General features: G+C 43.9%; 1 protein-coding gene across 6 annotated transcripts in view; it reads right to left on the reverse strand.

Moving 5' to 3' along the window:
• Positions 1-19,879, reverse strand: part of RAPTOR1 (Regulatory-associated protein of TOR 1) — a 51,854-nt gene that overhangs the window by 12,973 nt on the left and 19,002 nt on the right. For 5 of the 6 annotated variants that reach the window (XM_087379069.1, XM_087379068.1, XM_087379066.1 and 2 more), the window contains 14 exons: positions 18,917-18,999; positions 18,672-18,830; positions 18,395-18,511; positions 18,091-18,251; positions 7,385-7,539; positions 7,163-7,307; positions 6,956-7,031; positions 6,511-6,612; positions 2,418-2,501; positions 2,218-2,328; positions 1,767-2,120; positions 1,458-1,647; positions 703-1,359; positions 140-478 (listed from right to left, as the gene is read on the reverse strand). In XM_087379069.1, coding sequence (XP_087235195.1) covers positions 140-478; positions 703-1,359; positions 1,458-1,647; positions 1,767-2,120; positions 2,218-2,328; positions 2,418-2,501; positions 6,511-6,612; positions 6,956-7,031; positions 7,163-7,307; positions 7,385-7,539; positions 18,091-18,251; positions 18,395-18,511; positions 18,672-18,830; positions 18,917-18,999 — 2,733 coding nt within the window. The remainder of the gene's footprint in view (positions 1-139; positions 479-702; positions 1,360-1,457; positions 1,648-1,766; positions 2,121-2,217; positions 2,329-2,417; positions 2,502-6,510; positions 6,613-6,955; positions 7,032-7,162; positions 7,308-7,384; positions 7,540-18,090; positions 18,252-18,394; positions 18,512-18,671; positions 18,831-18,916; positions 19,000-19,879) is intronic. The other variant, XM_087379070.1, reaches the window with a different exon arrangement.

Genomic DNA, 19,879 nt, shown 5'->3' on the forward strand with positions numbered 1-19,879 from the left:
GTTACCGCAGGTTGAAATTAGAACACTTATTCCCTCTGTACCCTTCCATTCAATAGTACATATATACAGTCCAATACAAAGAAAAAACTGAGCAAAATTTCAAGCATGAATAATGTTCAAAATGTTATCAATCAATTACTTGAATGCTGGCATTTGGAAATCCCATCAAGTGCTAGCCTCTCTCTCTCTTCTCTTCGAACCAATGCCTCATCATCATCATGGGAAGGCTCAAGAAGTGGCCGTGAAAAGTGACCACAACTCCAATTATATAAGTTTGATGGAGGTATTGCTCCCGGTTCCAAACTAGGGGAAGGCCCACCTCCAACCAGAACTGTATCTGCCAAACCCGTGTCTGCAGTCATGCGCATGTGAGGGCTGAACTCCAAAGAATATACTCTTCTCATTCCATTTCCAGCTAACACACTCTGTCCTGTTGGGGGGCTAGCTGGGGGAGTACGAAATGTGACAGTAGGATTTCCTGCCAAACAAAAGTCGAATGATTTTAAAGGGCCCTAAGCCTTCAAACAATGTTACTGGCAAGTAACTCCAGAAAACAAAACTAAAAAATAGAAAAGATCCCCACATTCTGAGGAGAAAACATTCCCCACTCCATTCGTGCAAATCTCCATAAGATAGCCATTTAAACCCTGGAAAACTCCTTTTTCATAACCCAATTTGGTAAAAGGCATTTAAAAGATGAACCTGACGTCGAGTCAATCCAGGAGAAGGACCGTGGTAACCCAGACAATGGAGGCGGAGGTACTGCTCCTACCGAGGAATTCCGATGATGGCCAGGGCTTGGACCCGAGCTTGGACTTGGACCACCCCCAGCCCTAGCATGATTGACAACAACAGGCTCGACACCAATTATCCGCAAGACTTGACGCCCAAGGCTTGCCACTCGTGGAGATGGATCCCTTCCAAGAGCATATATAGCTGAAAAACACTGAGCATAAAATCCACTTTCCTCAGCTCGTTGCCTTCTTGGCCTGGGAACTCCATTACTGGTAGTCCCATTTCCTAAGACCTTTGTCTCTTCTGAAGGGTGAGATGAGCAATCTGAAGTTGGAGAACCTCGCATGGCACTAGATGATGCTAAAGAAGGGCTACTTGCATTTGTGCGCACTCCTCGACCTGGCATGGAACCTTCAGATCCCACCCTCAATCCCGAAACATGGCCCACAGCTGCAGAACTTCCAGCAATTACCATTTGTACAGCGTGCGTGTAGCTTCCAGCTGGGCTTCTGATGGAGGTCAGGGCTGGAAGAGAAGTAAGAACAGAATTTGAAGGAGGCTTCAAGTAGGCAGCAGCCATGGGTTTTAAATGCCTGTTATGACTAACTGCCAAACGTGACAGACCTGTGCATTGCAAATTTGAGAAGCCTTAGTAAACAGGAGCTGCATCAGAAAAATTGACACTAACCCTTGCAGAAGATATCTGTGTTGTTGTACAGTACCTATGACAAGCTCAGCTCTTACTAAAGGGCTTCCATCACAACGAACTTTCAATAGGATGTTAGCTATCTCCTGCTCTGCCTTGTGCCTCTCATCATCTTCATACTCTTCCTCCAAAGAGGAGCTATCCACCACCATCTCACTATGAACAGCAATCAATGTTCCTAATGCAAATGTGGCAGAAGCACGGACCTGCACATAGTTGAACAAGACAATTTGGCTAAAATCAAGATAACCCATCAGAAAGCCAGATGTATAAAACTTTAAGTAAGAATAAATTATTTTTCTTCTGGCTAGACCGTGCAAAATACCTCAGGCTGTGGCTCAGTCAAAAGTTGCTCTATAATCACAGGAGCATTCTCTTGGAGACCTAGGTGTTGTGCATCAGGAAAGCCATCCCAGAGTTTACCGAGGCACAGGCAGAGCCATTGCAAGAGTAGAGGCTCTGGCTGCCCATCTGCCGTAGAAGAGCATTGAATATGCTTGAGACAAATGCTGATAAGCCCAGACTGAATGCATGCTTCTTGCCCTCTCCGGTGACCATCCACAATGACTGCTAACACGAATGCAGCCATTGCCCGCTGCTCAGGATAGACATCTGGGCTATCCAGAAACTTAATGAAGTACTGATGCCCACCATCTTTGACCAAGTCAACCTGGCAGGACTGAATATACCAACCTGTTGAATTAGAACTCAACTTGCAAGCAAATAGTTACAGTATAAAAATAGATCAAAATCCAATACTACACATTTATAATAACCTTGTCCAATGCCAGGATTTTAGTCCATATGAAGACGAGGATCTGTCTGAGCTCTGTGGCAGTAGTCTGCAATAGCTTCAATACATATGGAAAGATTCCAACAGACAATGCCTACAAAAAAAGCAGTTGTTATGGGCAACTTCACTTGTTAAGCATATTTTCAGAAAGGCACATATGGGCAATGTTCGTAAAGACCTCACCAAATCAACAGCCCATGCTCCCATATCAAGAAATCTCCCAAGTAGCACCAAGGCTCGAAACCGATGAGACTGGCTCAACAAAACCTACATTTACAAGAATTCAAATTAGAGAGTGTAGAAATTGAGAGAAGAACAGGGAATCCCCTGCCAAGCAAGGCTGAAAATGGCATCCCCGTAAGCTGCATTGCATAATCAAACCAACACGCGAGAAGGCAAAAAGTTATGAATATCCAAGTTAAAGTACGGGTAACACTTGTGCGAATTCTGCAAGCACACAGAATATTTGCAGGATGTTATAATTTCAGAACCATGTGTCACTCGATTTGACAACAAAAAACATGGCCAAGTAGAATACAGCAGTTTACAAAACGCTTGTTTGGAGTGGTATAGCTAAGTAGTCTCAAAGGAATTCTTGTGACCATCTCGATTTGCATGAACACATCAAAAAAGTTATTTTCTTAGTGCTGCAAGAAGAAGTTTCGCTTCTTACAGCTGCACTATAAATTTTTAGGAAAGGATTACCAAAGATCTCCTCAGCAAATACATTTTTTATAAACCACTGAACCTTGAGGGGTACTCCGGTCCTAGAGAATTGTCGATACCAGCAGGGCGGATCTGCTGCCTTGCGCAAGCCCTCCCCCTATGACTCTGGGATCGCCACCTCAATCTCCACCTTCCTAATGCATGCTCCCCTCAAGTGCGAAAGTGCCTACACACATGCCTGGATTGCTGCGGGAAGGCCGCACCAAGCTCTAAAGGACCTAACTGATCTGCTATCGCACAAGACCCGTCCATCTGCTCGAGCATCAGCCCCTCCCGATCCATGACCCCCAAATGCCAAATAAGAGGCTGGCCCTAATGAGGCCTCCAAATAAGCATTGCCAAGCTCCGCATAAGGGAGGAGCCCTTCCTTGTGACGGGGCTTCTAAGAAAATCCACCTTTGGGATGACTGCCATTTACCTCCTGTACGCAGCTGTTCCTGAGAAAAAATCGAGCTTCGGAGGCTCAGAACTAGGTGTGAAGCCTCATACCACCAACTTGCCCAAGACGGCTTTGCTCTGCATCTCGAGGTCTCAATGATGCCATGCAGCTAAATCTCGAAGACCTTATGTCTCTATGGCATGCCTCAACCCTATCATTGTCATCCTCTGCTCTGTTACACGAGATGAAATCGCGGATGTTGTGAGAGAGCCGGACATTGTGATGCAACAAGCACAATGCCATGAATAGAGTACCTACCTTTTGGTCCTATAGGCATCCATCTATTGATGTGGCATCTAGCTCAAGTTCTCGTCTCCTACACTCATATGTGATGCTTCAATCCACAATCTATGTTTCGTGTCCTCACACAACAAATGTGGCACAACGCTGGTCAGATTAGACAATGACTCGACACATGTCCAAGAACCAAGGCTCAAAGAGAGAATATTGCCACGCATTCAATAGTATCTAGGACATCTCATCAATACGTGGCCCCCTGTGTCCACCTCATACATGCTGCACAAAACGCAAAGCCTCAAACCACAATGTTGCTATGTAGTCTCAAACTCACCTCCAACATACTGTGAAATTCATGGGATGATGTTCAACATTGTCCCATAGCTATCTATACATTGTGATTAGGGGATCTATAGGTATCTCGACATCTAAATAAAAGCATCATTGGGTTACATGGTCTCTACAGCATGCTCTAGACTCGAGTCTGCTAATTGTACATCTACTATGGGCTATCTCCGATGGCCTAGATGATCTCTTGCTACATCAAACATAGAGTGGGTGCATCTCGGTAGGTAGCGATCAATGGACATGCCTCGAGAATGAGGCCATCTAGTGGCCCGTGCATACCAACATCTCTCATCACCCTTTATTGCAAGTCCCAAGGACGATGAGAGCCGCTAGCCATGACTACTACTGCTGCTGCTGCAGCAGGGAGTCATATGAAAAACCAACCAAGCTCGTGAATAAAAGACCATCGTATCTCTAATTTTGCTTACTCGAGTTGTGCGATCCATGACTAACATGGTTGTCAAAAACGTCAGCTACGAAATGTTAGCAACGTTTAAGGGTTGAGTACCAAAGAACCTAAACTTAAGAACCCACCCAACCCCCCCCCCCCCCACACACACACACATATTTAGAGACAATGAGAGAGAGAGATATAAAATAGATAGATAGATAGATATGACATATGTACATATATCATATATATCTTATTGGCAAAATGATCATTGATGCGAAATGTTCAAACATTAAATAGATTATTGTAGATGCATCATGCAGATCATGTCCTTAACCATGGTCCATTAGAAACATTGCACACTTGACAATTCATAGAACATACAAAATACTACATAGGAAATCTCAAATTGCAATCATTTTTACAAATTGGAATTTAGAACTTCAAAGTATCGCAAGGGATAACTCACAGAAATAAGGTATCTCATTAGTACTATCAAAGTTGAAACTTGAAACTGAAAAGATACTAGATTATGGTACTACGAGTCATGATTCATAATAAAGACTAAAGTATCAAGATGAATCATGACTGAAAACTTAAAAGGCATGTCTCAGACTTGGGCATGGACAGTGACAATAAGTATCAAACTGATCTTTTTGAGAGAAAGAAAAGGTAAGAGTATGTTCCAGACATTTCTATAAGCTCTCGTGGAGGAGGCTAGGCACCGAAAGCAGAAGATACAATACTTTGTTGAAAGCCTGTGAGTTCGTCCCATGGTTTCACAAATCAGGTATGTGGTGATGAGGTCATTTGGATGGTCATGGCCTTACAAGAGGGGTTAATGTTGGCATGTACAAGCCAGCCTAGAAGCATTCTCTCTCCAATTGAGCCAATGATGCATGTCCTCGCTTGAGCTCTTGGTTACATGCTAAATTTGGGTCCCATGAAAATGCATCTGAAGTACACATATGATTTAACAATCTCAACTAACTATAATATCAGAGTGAAATGTCGAAGGTGATATTGAAGATCACTTTGGTTTTGCAAACATTGACGTTCATGTTTGGACTATCACACAATGTCTATAGAGTTGATAGGTGTCTCTGCAAGCCCTTTGTATTATCAAAAATCAGCACCACGTCATTGTCATGGAGAAAATGGGAAGTAAGGTCTGTACTAGTGATGAGCCTGCCTTTTGTGCTTCACCCAATCGTGCTACTCACCTCCTCCGACATCCCCTGTGCAGTCCAGACTTAACCTACTACCCTCTCAAGGGTGAAAACTTGATGCAAAGTACGTCTTAAACCTGTTTGGCCCATTTCTCTCATGCCTCTTGAACCATATACCTTGTCCCATCATGTAACCTACCATAACGTACAGTTAAACTATGCCAATAGAGTCCCTTTCTTTGTCAAGAGGGACGATGGTATTCGCCCATGCCTAGTTCCTGATTTAGAAACCATGGGAGGAAATCATAGCCTTTCAAAACCCGTTTGGGGGACTGACTCTTCTGTTGGCTTCCCAAGGTGAATGTGTGTTGTGTGGCTAGGTGAATGAAGTTAGTGAGGACTTGGGATTTAGCATCAATCCAAGTTGGGATGGATGTCTATGTGGACTAGAAATGAAGCCACAGGGCTACTATAGATGTTACCTAGGCATGTGCCTCCTTGCACATGCAGGGAACATCTCTGTTAGATCGTCTATTTTTAGGAGTGGGTTGACATCCTCTTGAAAGCTCCCCTAAGAAACTTGCATCCATGATTTATGACTCAGATAGACAAACATGTATGTAGACGATAAATATGAAAGTATTTACTAGCATTCAGGAAAAATATGTGGCCAACACTCAACAAGAAAGTCCGAACTCCATCTCAATCATGAACTCATAAGGTCAATTCTCCAATGACAGTTAAAACTTAGGAAAAATGGATCACCAAAAGGGCAGGGAAAATTTGCATGTCACAATTCATGTATGTCATAGGTTGGTGAACAAATGTTTTAAAAACATTACTGCGTAAAAGAGTTGGGCACCTGGCAAAAACTTTGCATTTCAAATATTAGCAAATGTTGGCAAACAGTTGGAGATTTTCAAAGCACTTTGATTGCATCAAGCATTCATGTCCAGCAGATATTACCTGGAGAACAATCGGCAGCTGTTCTGGTGGCTTTTTCCTCTCAGACCCATGGTCAAGCCACACTTCAAAAGCTCTCAATTGCTCCGTGAAAAAGGGACTTGGCTGCACCCACAAAAATGATCAATCGTCCAGAATGTTACTGATTTAAAATGGAACTTTTAAATGACCATATCTATTTTCCAAACAAGACTATAAATCACCCCAAAAAGGAGATCTGCCAGCCTAACTTCAAATGCAAACTTTTATATATAAAAATCTGTCTTGATTATCCTTCTAGAGCTTCTGTTCCAATCACCATAAACATCTTACAAACAACAGCAAGCTATCCTAACAATTCATCTGCAGACCACATCAAGCTCTCTACATAAAACTGCAGATTATATCAGAATCTCTTTCACAAGGTTCAAAAGACTCAATAACTTCAATTGTAGAAGCAGCTCTGTACTTTGAATTCAGCCGACTCATTGAGCAATGCAGGAAGCTGAGAAAGGCAAATCTCCGCAGCCATATCCCAAGCATGCCTGTAAAAGAACCACAAAAAGGGCTCACCATATTTCGTACAATACAAGTATTCTAAAGTAGGGTGGAAAATGCCTCAAACAGCAGTCAGAAGTTTTTGGTGCAGCAACTCAATTATTACTTGCATGCTTACCACATGGGATGCTGGTGAGTTGGTGGTAAGCGGGGATATGATTGAGGACAACAATTGGCAGCTCGCATTATCCTTTCAGCAAGTAGAAAGTTCCGGAACAAACTTGCAACAAGAAGGTCTTGCCGAAACAACCGTTGAAAGAGTTCTGCAACAGTACCAATAAATTTCAAATAACAAAAGAAACTGAGGTAATGACAGCTAGTTACGTGATATTAGTAATACCTCGAGGAAGAACATTCCACGCAATTGTATCCGTGATTGCTGTAAAAATCCAATTCAGCTCTCCTAAAGGAGTTTTGCGGTCATTTTGTCTTCCTGGAATCTTGTCAATAAGATCAGGATCCAGAGAAGCTTGAAGCAGTGATCTCGGGCAAAACCTATGTAGCCACCCAAAAAAAAAGTCCAAAAAAACTGTAATACCTTTGCCAGGGAAGCCACACTATTAACAGAAAATATGTATGGTGTCTTCAAAGTCACAGCATGCTCAATTTAAACAGACATTAACTGCTTATTTAGGGAAACAACTCACCATTGCAGTATTATAAAGCTCTAGTACACATTGACATTTAAGTCAATTGACTAAATATCCATAGAAACAAAAAACAATTGCTGAACATAAATTCTTCCAGCGATGGGTTTTGGAAATCATGAAAGAAGCAATTTAGGAGTACACAATCACTAACATCACCGATAATTTCAAATGCCAGAGGACCCTTCTAGCTCTTCAATGAATGTTTTGCATCATTACCTTGACAAGCAACAATTCTGCATTCATTTTGCATCATAACCTACAATTCTGTTCTCAAGAAGCGATCAACTTTCAATTACAACTGACACTGCACTGACTGACTGTAGTCACAGCAAGCAGAAGGGTGAAAATCAACTTTCCTGAATACAAAGACAGCCATTGATGGTTTGCATTTCGAGTGCCATCTAGCACACAACAATCGATCAAAATCACATATACCTAGATGAATCCAGAACATTCCCAAACTCATCCTCTAAAAACACAACATAGTGCAGTTTCAATCTCATGATAGTCACTCACAAGGTTGAAAGCCATACACTCCATCATGCATAGCAAGGACTAGCTACTATGACATCCCCACTGACGTCATCAGCGCCCAACAGTGGGTGTAGACCATAGTATAAAAATCACACATGGTATTGTTCTCCCCTTCAAATCTGCCACCGTCGTGCAAATCTCCCCCCCCAAATCACGATTGTACCCAGCCCCACCCCAGCCCACTTCTGGCAGCTCTCCTTCCAGCCCCCCATCTCTATCACATAGTTCTCTCAAACCCCCACTACATTCACGGCTACTCCCCTAGAGCCCCTAACCCTCAGCCCCCACAGACCCCCTCCCAGCTCCTCATATGATTAGAAAGTCTGGTACACCACGATACATGGTGTAAAGGTCAATATTCAAGGCTTATCAGGATGCTTTGGATTCCAAATCATGCATCTCAACACAACAGATGTTCTTCTGGGTCGAGAATGGCTTTATTGCCCCGGGCATAGCATGCAGCAAAGTTACTTGAGTAAGTCCATCATCTTTGAAAAGCATGGTAGTGTCTTCCAGATTCAAGGGGAACATGATGCACCTAATTCTCCACTTGTTTGTACGATGGATTCTACACCAAACTATATATTTGCAAACTTACTTTTATTGATGATTGATGGTTTACCCCTTGTAAACCCCCTTATATACTTAGTCAAACAGACGAACAACAGCTAACTGAATATCTTGGACAAGGCCAAATTCAACCAAGTAGCTCAACTTGGTCTTCAGCAATATTACTGGTAAAGAAAAAGGACGGTACTATGCATTTATGGATAAATTACCCAACTTTAAATGAAATCACAATTAAAAATAAATACCATATGCCTCGCATTGATGAGCTCTTTGATCAAGTACTTTAATCACAAAGTACAAATCAGAGATGAGGATGTACCTAAAACATCATTTCAAACTAGATATGAAACTTATAAAAGGCCATATTTAGGAAAATTTGGCGTAGTATTTTTAACTGATATTCTTTTCTAGAGTTACACCATAACAAAGCATATAAAACATTTGAGAAAAGTGTTCCAATTGCTTAGAAACAAATCTCTTTTCCTAAAGAATCTAAGAGTGAATTCTTTGCAAAAGAAGTACAGTAATTGGGACATATTATATCCCAAGAAGGGATTCGTATGGATCCTAAAAAGGTAAGGGCCATATTGGAATGGCCACATCCTACAAATCTAAAGGAAGATATTCTACGTTTGGACTTTATCATCCCACAATATGGTAACATAGATGTTCTGATGATTGATCAGCCTAAAGGGAAGGGAAGTACCTTCATCGAGGGGGGGAGGGGGGAATCAAAGAAACAATTATTAGAAGTTAAAAGTAGCTATAGCCACATCTCCTGGGCAATGGATCCTAGGGAATCATTCCTGGTTGAGACAAATGCCAATGGTTTTTCTATATTACAAAAGGGTTCACCGATAGCTTTTAAAAGCAGAGAGTTAGACTGAACTCAATGACATTACTTGGCATACAAGGAACTGCATGTTATAGCTTATGCTTTAAAGAAATGGAGGATTATTTATATGGAGGTGAATTTGATACTATTTTTTATCAAGAAGTATCAATTGGATTCGCAATCAGCTAGATCTTCAAGGAAGAAAAGCTAGGTGGGCTGAATTAATGCAAGTATTTGATATTCAATTGACATATCAGAAGAAAAAATGTAATGTAATAGCAGATTCCCTAAGCCGAATGCCAATGGTTAATGAATTGGGTTTTACTCTATTCCAAAATGATTTCCTCGAATCCTTCAAAGGAAAATGCGAGTTTGATCCCCTCTTTTTTTTTATGACCCTCTTTGCATAGACAGCTTTACGTCGACTCTTGGAGTGTTGGACGAGACTTCAACAATCTAGAGTTTGAAAAAGACAAGGAGGAAGGAGCTTCCTTCTCAACGGCAATGACCTCATCCGACCACAACACTTGGGAGCAGTTCATCTTTGAGAAGAATGGCTGTGACCCTTGGAGGGAGGCAGAGCTCTCCAGAATACTTGGTAGTCTCCACTATTCGTGCAACCAGCAGTGGCACGATGGATTGCTTGAGAGAATCGGTAGGTTTTCCGTTGGGGATTGGGCGATGCACAAAGGAGGACAATGTTAGATCACTCCTCCCCGATCATGATACACCTAGAGCAGCCCCGTCTGGACTCTTGCAAAAAGGGATCTGCATTCTTAATGCTTTGCTACAGGAGGAGAAGGTGCATTTTGAGGTGCAAAAACTGAAGAGACTCCTTAGATTGAAACAAATGACAATAGAATTCTGTGGCCATCTCTAGGATCTCTCGTGGATTGTTGTACATTTGTCTGCTCTCATCTCTCAAGTGTCTTGCAAGGATTGGGCATGTGGTTCAGAAAAGTTGCCAGGTCATCTTGCCCCTATGTTGGACCCAAGCACCTTGGAGGAGTGATATGAGAACTCATCCCTGATTCATGTCCTAGAGGTTTGAGCCGCATGCTCTCCTGGTTTACAAACCATTAAGAAGCCAGGTCCTCCTCCCTGAGATGCTCTAGGGAGGCCAAATCCCATCTCGGGTTACACCGTTGCGGCCTTATCCCTCTCCCAGTATGTATGTCTAGGCTACCCCCTCGTCCCCTTCCTTTTCCTATTTGTGACAACGGCTATAGGCATAGTTTTTTCCATACACTACCATACGCATATGCATACGTCATACGAGTATGGAAGTATGATTGGAGTATGGTTCCGCCCCTAGGGCTGAAACATACGTGACCCTAATTTTACTCAAAAACATTTAGAAAAATATACATTGTAAACATTACATTGACATAGAGCTACAAACTTTCAAATTGAAACTTCAGAATTCAAACTTGTATTAATATTAAAGTCATGATTCATGAAAGTTCAAAGAGTCCAACCTCGGCCCTCCAGAGACCAGAGGCATCTAGAATCTGGATTCACATACATACTGTCAATGACTACACCAAACATCATGATCAAAGGTAGTAGGTAGTAGAAACTTGGACGTAGGTACTACACCAAAACATCAAAGGCAAAACATCATAGAAGAAAAGGCTGCCACAACCCGAAAACAAAAATGCACAACGATTCACAACCAATGAGGCTCAAGCCTCAAGCTACAGCCTGCATCCTCATCCTCATCATCATCATCATCATCATCTGCATCTGTGCCATCCTCCTCCTCCTTGAGACCAACCACAGCCAAAGTCGGCCAACAGTGTATGGAGTACAGATTAGCAATGTACAGATTAGAATAGTGCTTAAAAATGTGTTTTCCAAGGTTTTGACCAGGCACAAAACCCACCCCCCCCCCACACACACACAAAACCAAAAAACCAAACCAGACACACACAGGCAGACAGTGATCTTGCCCAAGTCACTAAGGAGGGCCCCAAAGGCAGGACCCGAGTGAGTGGTTTTTGCCTTCTAGAGTAGGGCACTTGAATAGGTGTGTGATTGTTCCCTTCAGTAAAAGTCAATTTTCCCATAAAAGACTCACATTGGTCGTTGCCTTCAGTAGCAGGTGGCCACCTGGATGCTCTTGGAGGTGGCTGCCTGTATACTTTCCAGCGACCAGCACTCAATCGAGCAGCACGTGCCCCAAGAGATTTCCAAATTTCAGTTGCGCTTGGGACCAGCCGTCGGCCTCGGAAGATTTCATATTTCTTCTGGATGGTTGCCCATGGGGGATTGTCCACTATGCCTAGAGCAAATGTACATAGACAGAAGGGGCCACCGTTGCACTGAGAGTGATCTTGAGACAATCCCACACGGTCTTGTGAGAAGTGTAGTGCTGCTGACTAACAATGGAGATAAAACAGCAAACACTAACAGAGGAAGAACTGAAACACGAGAGCCAAGAGAGACTTGCACAAGGATCTCAGGGGAAACTTCTTTATTGCTAAATAAAGCCTATACCGAGCCGAGGGGGCTGGAGACTGCTGAGATGAGGAAATTGGGGGGGGGGGGGGGGGGGGATCTGCAAGATCTGCAATAGGTTGGAGACCCAACGACCTCTAACTGACGCACCACCTATGCACCATATAGGCGGCCTGGTGGCAATAATAAACAGGGCCCAGGGTTGGGCAAAACAGGCCCGTACCCCCCCATCACATGGATCCAAGCATAGAAACGGGCATGGGGGAGGGTGCAAAACAAGACAACACCCCTCTGTACTCCCCTCCATCTCAGTAGCTCCCACAGGAGTCCTCTCTACCTCTCCTCGGCGGGAAAACCCACAAGCATGGCCCTCAATCAGCCTCACATGGGCAGGTAGACCGGCGACCAAGGCCCTCTCTCTATGATACAGGAGATGACATCTAACACCCCCTCTCAGCTCCTAGATCATGGATTAGCTAGAATGATCGCCAAGCAGCTGCTGTGCCAAGGGCTTGGTGAAGAGGTCTACCTTGTTGTCATCCGCCTTACAGCAAGTAAGCTGGATCACATCATCGAGCACATTCTCCTGGACATAGTGGTACTGGATCTCAATATGCTTGGTACAGGCATGGAACAAGGGGTTTTGAGCAAGGGTAATACAACTCTGATTGTCACTATGGCTGACTGTCAGGGATGTTTATGGGAGCCCAATCTCTCCGAGTAATCGACGGAGCCAAACTATTTCACTAGTAGCGGAACACACCACACGATACTCAACCTCGGTCGAAGACAAGGCTATTGTGGGTTGCCTTTTACTACTCCAAGTGATGGCTGCTGAGCCGAGAGTCAAATAGACCCAGTGGTGGAACGATGAGTGTCTGAATCTCCTCCCCATTCGGAATCACTCCACCCTAAAAGCTGGATCCTGGAATGATGCCCTGACTGTTTGTGGCCTTTTACTACTCCAAGTGATGGCTGTTGAGCCGAGAGTTAAATAATACCCAGTGTTGGAACAACAAGCGTCTGAATCTCCTCCCCAGTCGAAATCACTCGACCCTAAAAGCTGGATCCTAGAATGATGCCCTGACTAATAGAACAACCCTCAATTGCGAGACCCTCGAAGATAGGGAAGGATCCTCATACCAGCGTCCCAATGGGTCTTCTTAGGTGTCTGCATGAAGGAGCTCAATATACCAATAGAGTAACATAGATCCAGTCTGGTATTGAGGAGCCAAATCAAGGAGCCGATCAACTGCCAATATATGCTTACATCCACCGGATCAACGGGGTCACACTTGGACAATTTGGTACTGGGGTCCATGGGTGATGAAATGGCACGACATTCTAACATATGAAAAGCCTCCAGAAGCTCCTGAGTATAACGTTTCTGAGACACAAAATATCCTTCTCGCCCATGTGAGATCTCCAATATAGGTACCAGGGGAAGAACAGGAGCATTCTAAAAATTCAGGTGTCGCAACGGAAATGTTCCGAGAAGGGGGAACGGGGGAATGAGAATCGGAACGCCATGTCATAGACGACATATCATCATATGACATAAAACTATGCTAGAAAACGAAAGAAACTAACATTTTACAGCTTTAAACTTTCTATATAAGCTCTAAAATACCCATTTGAAACTTTTTCAAAAAAAAAAGGGTGTTTTGGGGCCATTCCGGTTCCACCTTGCTTCTTGGAACGGCAGACGTTACAAATGTCAAAATGCCATTCCCTGGTAACTATGATTTGCAAACCCGGGCAAAAGTGCAAGAGACCGAGATCAGTCATCTCAAAGGCCAGGGAAAGAGCTGCCTTGGTCTCGGAAATATGAGTGGCATGACTTCATGTAACGAACAAATCGTCGACATACAGGATGATAAGGGAAAGAAGTCCCCCTTGACGGAAGATGTACAGATTGGGATCAGCAGGTGACCTGTGGAAATGCTTCCAAGCAAAAACTCATCAATATTTTGATTCCATGCTTGGAGCTTGCTTAAGCCCATATAGGCTTTCCGTAACTTGTAGACCATACCAGTAAACCCACGCGGTTGCTCCACAGATCTCTCTTTAAATCACCATTGAGAAATGCAGATTTAACATCCATCTAGTAAATGGGCCACTGCTCATGAGCTGCAACTGCTAGCATTGTCTGAAGAGTGGCCATCTTGGCGGTAGTAGCAAACGTGTCCTCATGGTTAATCCCTGGTCGCTGTGAGTATCCCTTAACCACAAGTCGGGCCTTATGCTTATCCATAGTACCATCCGACGCATACTTGGTCTTATAGACCATTTGGCACCAATGCCTGAAAGGCGCTTGGGGCACGGAACTAACTCCCAGGTCCCATTCCACTCCAGCTCCATGGCTTGCTTCCAGTGTGTCTGAGAGAATACTTCCTAAACATTCCAAGGCTCCTTGTCTTTGAGGATGCGAGACATCAAGGAATAATTGACCTGAAGTGGAACTAACTCCAAAACCTTTTCCTTATTCTGTTGGGATCTCCAGGGTCCATCCTCCTCTCGAAGCCATGAAGAAGGGATGTCGGTAACACCTGAGTCACGAAGGGTTTCAATCAACCAACGGGGTACTTTCTAAGAGCTTGACCTGAAACTTTCCCCTGCTACCTTGGGAGGTGGAAAATCATCTAGATCACTGTCGGAATCACTCTCGGGTGGAGGATCACGAACAACTGTCGGGGCTAGGGGTACTGCAGGAACAGAATCCATCACTACTATCATCATCCATGAGGTGGATCGACATCAACCATCGAAGACGGAATTCGCTCATCAAAGATAACATCCTTGCCAAGATAATCTCCCTTTTGGAAGGATCATACAGCCGATGCCATGTAGATTGAGAATTGTACCCGACAAAGATCGTCTGGGTGGACTTCACATCTAGCTTCCCCCTCTACTTCTTCAGAATGTGGACAAAGCCATCACAGCCAAACACACAGAAATAGGAAACATTGGGCTTCGAGCTAAAATAGGCCTCAAAAGGAGTTGCTTTGGCAACAGCAAACATTGGAGAACAATTCAAGATATGTACTGTGGTGGCAGTGGCCTTAGCCCTAAGAAACCGAGGAACCTCCCAATGAGCGAGCATGGTTCGAGACAACCACGGTGCGATTCTTCCGCTCAACAACACCTGCTTCAAAGGTAGTGCCGGTATTGGCAAACTCCTGCAGAATGCTCATTGTCACACAAAACTCCTCAAATGGATGGGTGCTTGACGATAGCAAGAAAATGGACCTGATGATCGTTGGAAAGTGTCAAATAAAGCATGAATATGCAAAATCAAATATACCTACCTACTATCACCGTCAGGCGCATATCCATGCGTTGGCATAAATTGTTGGTTCTTTCGCCCATCAATCTTGGGCGCTTGCAAAACGTCGATGTCAGCCTGATCGTCATGACCATCGTGGGGTAGCAAGTTTCTATTTGCTACTTTGTCTTTGGGCTGGAAATTGCCCTGATCTTCTCCTGTAATTGGCCAAAGTCTGCCTTCTTGCGGGTCTTTTTGCCCACCATCTCCTATTTGTGGCGAGAGGTCGCCTTGTTCTAGAACTATTTGCCCTTCATCTCCTGTTGTGGGCAAGAGGATGCCTTGACTTTGGTCACCGCGGGGCTAACATCGCGGGTCTTTATTGCCGCTAATTATTATGGGTAAATTGTTGCCACCTTCACCTTGCTTTGGCAAGAGATAGGTTTGACAAACCTTTTCACCTTCCCTTTCATTAGGGATCAGAAGACCGTTTTGGACTGCTCTTGGATTGTGCCCTATTGATGAGGGCTGGCGCAGGATCGAATTGTTTGCCGCCCCTCATTCCTCCTTCGAGGCGTATGAAGAGACCATGTTGTTTCGGATAGCGTGGCTGGGTTGGACCCGTGACAGGCTCTAATACCATATAAAAATCCAGAGTACACTTGTAGTAATCGAATTGTATTGCAGATCATGGAGAATGTGTCGAATACATAGTTGTAGTGGTGACGGTTGATTGTGTGGGGCCTTTCTCGCCATAGTGATTACAAGATCACTCCGCCTTAAGTGCCTCCTTCTCTGCTTCAGTCCTCATATCAAGGGTTCAACGACCTTGATTCTTGCCCAACTGTGGAGTTGCCAGAGCATCGGAGCCACCGCCATGGGAGGAGCTTTGAAACCGCTCCTCTTGATCCAGCACCATAGACACAAAGTCTTGAGTACTCTCCTACCACTAGTGATCAGTGAAGAATGAAAAGCAGAGTCCTGGGAATTGAGATGAGAGAGCAAAGTAATGGCCATATCTCCATATGATATCTCCTTCCCGACCTGAAGTATCTCCTGTTGAACTTCCTGAAGCTTATTGATATGTTCCCGCCTAGAGGAAGACTTAGCAAGATCCACTATCCTCATCTGAACCTCAAGAGAGACCCTCTTCATAGGGGAAGTTCTGTTATAGAGGGAGGCCAAATGCTCACGGATACTCTTGGCTACCGTCATGTGCTTTACATGATTAATAATCAGAGGAGTACAGTTCAAGAAGATGAACAAGCGTACCCTTGCATTTACACGGTCCCAAATCTGAGCCAAATTCTCAGCTTCCTTCTGACCCAGAATACCTAAACTTTCATCAAGGGGATTTGGCCTTGTGACACCTACCATAATGAAGTCCGCCAAGTCGTAGGACTGTAATACTGACTCCATCATGACACGCCACACGCCATAATTGTTCCCATCCAGTTGACGATCGACAGGGAACGTGGGTAGTGGGTAGCACGGGAATCTTCACCTTGTTTTCTGCAGAGAAGCCATTGGGACAGAAATGGAAACGGGGAAGATCGGGGAGGAGGGTAGAAGAAAGGGAATGAGGGAAGAAAGAGAGGAGGAAGGAGAAAAGACAAGGCTGAGAGGATTGAAGAGGATTCTTCCTTCGACCTCCAAGAGACTAGCATTCACACAATCCGCTCCTTCAATCTGAAAACACCCTTCAAAGTAAATGCCCTTCTTTGTACTTCAAAAGACAGCCCGTACCTTCTCAACTTCCACTTCAAACAGGTCCCAAAAATTCTTTGTAGCTTGCTGGTTCTAGGTCCTCTCCACAGCATAGGTCTTCTTAGCCAAACTTTGGCTCTGATACAATGCGAGAAGTGCAGCGGTGCTGAGCAACAATGGAGAGATAACAGCAAGCACTCACAGAGGAGGAACTGAAAACAAGAGAGCCAAGAGAGACTTGCACAAGGATCTCAGGAAAAACTCAACTGCTGGAGGAAACCTCTACCGAACCGAGGGGGCTGGAGACTGCTGAGATGAGGAAATGAGGGAGGGAGTGGAGCCCTATATATATAGGGTGGCCCCCCTGCCCTAGGCTGGCCGACCAGTTGGACCAACCCAGAGAGGGCCAGGCTGACCTGCTGGTCGGTGGATCTGCATGGGGTTAGGGGCCCAACTGGCCCCCTAACTGAGGCGCCACCTAGGCACCATATAGGCGGCCTGGTGGCAGCCCTAAATGGGGCCATAACAGGGCCCAGTGGTGGGCAGAACAGGCCCGTACCCCCCTGTGACAGTCCACCATGGATCCGGGCCTAGAACTGGGCAGACAAACCCACAAGCATGGCCCTCACTGAGCCTCACATGGGCAGGCAGACCCACAACCCAGGCCCTCTCTCTATGATACATCTGCCCAGATCGTGGCACCATGATATCCACATGTTCAAAGATATTCGACTCAGGAATGTGGCTGTAAGAAAACTTGAGTCTCCATTGGTTCCTAGAGGGTAGTACATTATGTAGCAGTTCAAAGGAAAGAACAGGGTGAGGAAGAGGAGAAATAGCAAATGATGTTTATATCCACGGAGGGTCATTACACAGAAAAATGGAATGACTCCAATTTTGAATTTTGGCATAGCGCAAAAATGAACTGTATCTAGCCAAAAAGTTTTTGATGTCCATGTTTCCACATAGAGTGTAAACAAAACATCAGCATCTAAGGAAGCAACATCAATGCAAGCCATCCTTACCATCTCAAAGCAATCTTTATTGGGGTTGTCAGGCAAGAAGTAAAAACATCAGCTGGTAACTCTGCATGTTGAGGTAGGATTTCATGCGATCCACAAGCTGCTAATATGATGCAATCCTTCATAGCAGAAGCAGCTGAGCCACCTACACCCCACTCTGGCCTCTGCAAAACAAGAATCGATCACCTGCCTTGTATTGAATTTGCATTAGATGTTCCATGAAAGGTTCAAAACAGAATATCAAAGACTAATATTCAAAGACATTCATTCCTCATCATAGATGCACTGCAGCAATCTGACAACTTACCTCACAAAAAGCTTTCAAGATCATCCCAGCAGCAGAACAATCAAACACATATATAGATGGTGTACCCAACCAAGACTCCAGGTCATAAACAGACAAGGGTATGTACTGCGTATAGCTCTGCCATTTCACCAAGCCATTGAAGACCATACACGTCCCAGTGAGAAAACAAATAAGCAATAAGAAAACCGCATGGCTCAGTAAAGTCCAAACAACAGCATAAATGTTTTAAACACCTTGAAATAAGACAGTGAGGCTCAAAAAATTTACATAACCAAACCTTGTTAAACAGCCAGATTTCCCCATTGGTTGTTGGCTTTGGTACACCATGCCCATTGTAGTGGAACAGTACGCGCTCTGATTTGGCACTTTTCCGGCAGTGTGAGCAGAGCTTCTTTACCTCCTCGACAGTTGGGTCAAGCTGCAGTTTGTACCGGGCCTATTGCACAAATCAGGAAAAAAACTGCATAAGGACATTGATATTTCATGCGAATATTTCAGTTAATAAGAAAAAAGCAGCATTACCCTTGGCTGCCACTGCTCATATTGTGCTTGCAAGTTCTTTCCAATAGCGTCCAAAGCTTTAGGTGCTGACATAGAGAATGGATCTGTTACAAATAAGAGTACAAAGCTTTCATACCAAATGCAGCTCTTCAATCTCTTTATCTACATAATGTTTCTAAAGTCAATAATTAAATCGACTACAGGCACTGTGACTAGCCATCAGAAAATATTGACAATTCAAAGCACATTCTATATTGGGCTAAGGAACGGAATAGTTTGCACAAGCACTTCCATTCTCTTATAGTTGAAGGATAGTGATAAAATACACTAGCTCCATAATGAGGTTTGTTGAATTGGGAGATACAGCTAAATAGCAAATGGACAAGTGAAAGAATAGACAATACTCAAGGGCTCCTGCGAACAAGCCGAGTAAGCAGAAGTCATTAAAACACTTTTCACCAATAGGTGGCATCAGCTCTTCAGCAGATACAGGAACTTTCGGGATTCCATAGTTCCTTGAATAGGGTAAAAACAAAGGTCTGTTTAACATGGCCCAAGGCACTCATGTCCAAATATTACAAGCCTTCTAAAATTTGCAGAAAGATGCAGTACAGAACATTGAAAAAACACTAGTGTGTCACATGTGGACCTATGGCTAAGTGCATAATTTATTGATTAATGTTCTGGAGTACTGCAGGCCAAAACTAGCAGGGATTAGCGCAGAGCCTTTAAAATATTTGGACATGAGGTGCCTTGGGCCATGTCAAACAGTGTGTAATTTTATAGTGATATCATAGGCAATAAATTCAATGTTGAACCGGCCAACTATTATCCAATAAAATGATGCACTAACATGGACTAAGAGTCCATCCAGGTTATTGCAATCAGTAGCATAGTATAATAGTCCCAAGTAATTTGTAGAGCCATTTCAAAGACCCAAGGATCATATTTCTGGCTGTATTTTTGACTCAAAGATGTGTCATG

The sequence above is a fragment of the Dipteris shenzhenensis genome, chromosome 9, assembly GCF_047967505.1.
Source record: "Dipteris shenzhenensis isolate YYH24624 ecotype China chromosome 9, Dip_SZ_1.0, whole genome shotgun sequence".
In the NCBI taxonomy this organism is placed as follows: Eukaryota; Viridiplantae; Streptophyta; class Polypodiopsida; order Gleicheniales; family Dipteridaceae; genus Dipteris; species Dipteris shenzhenensis.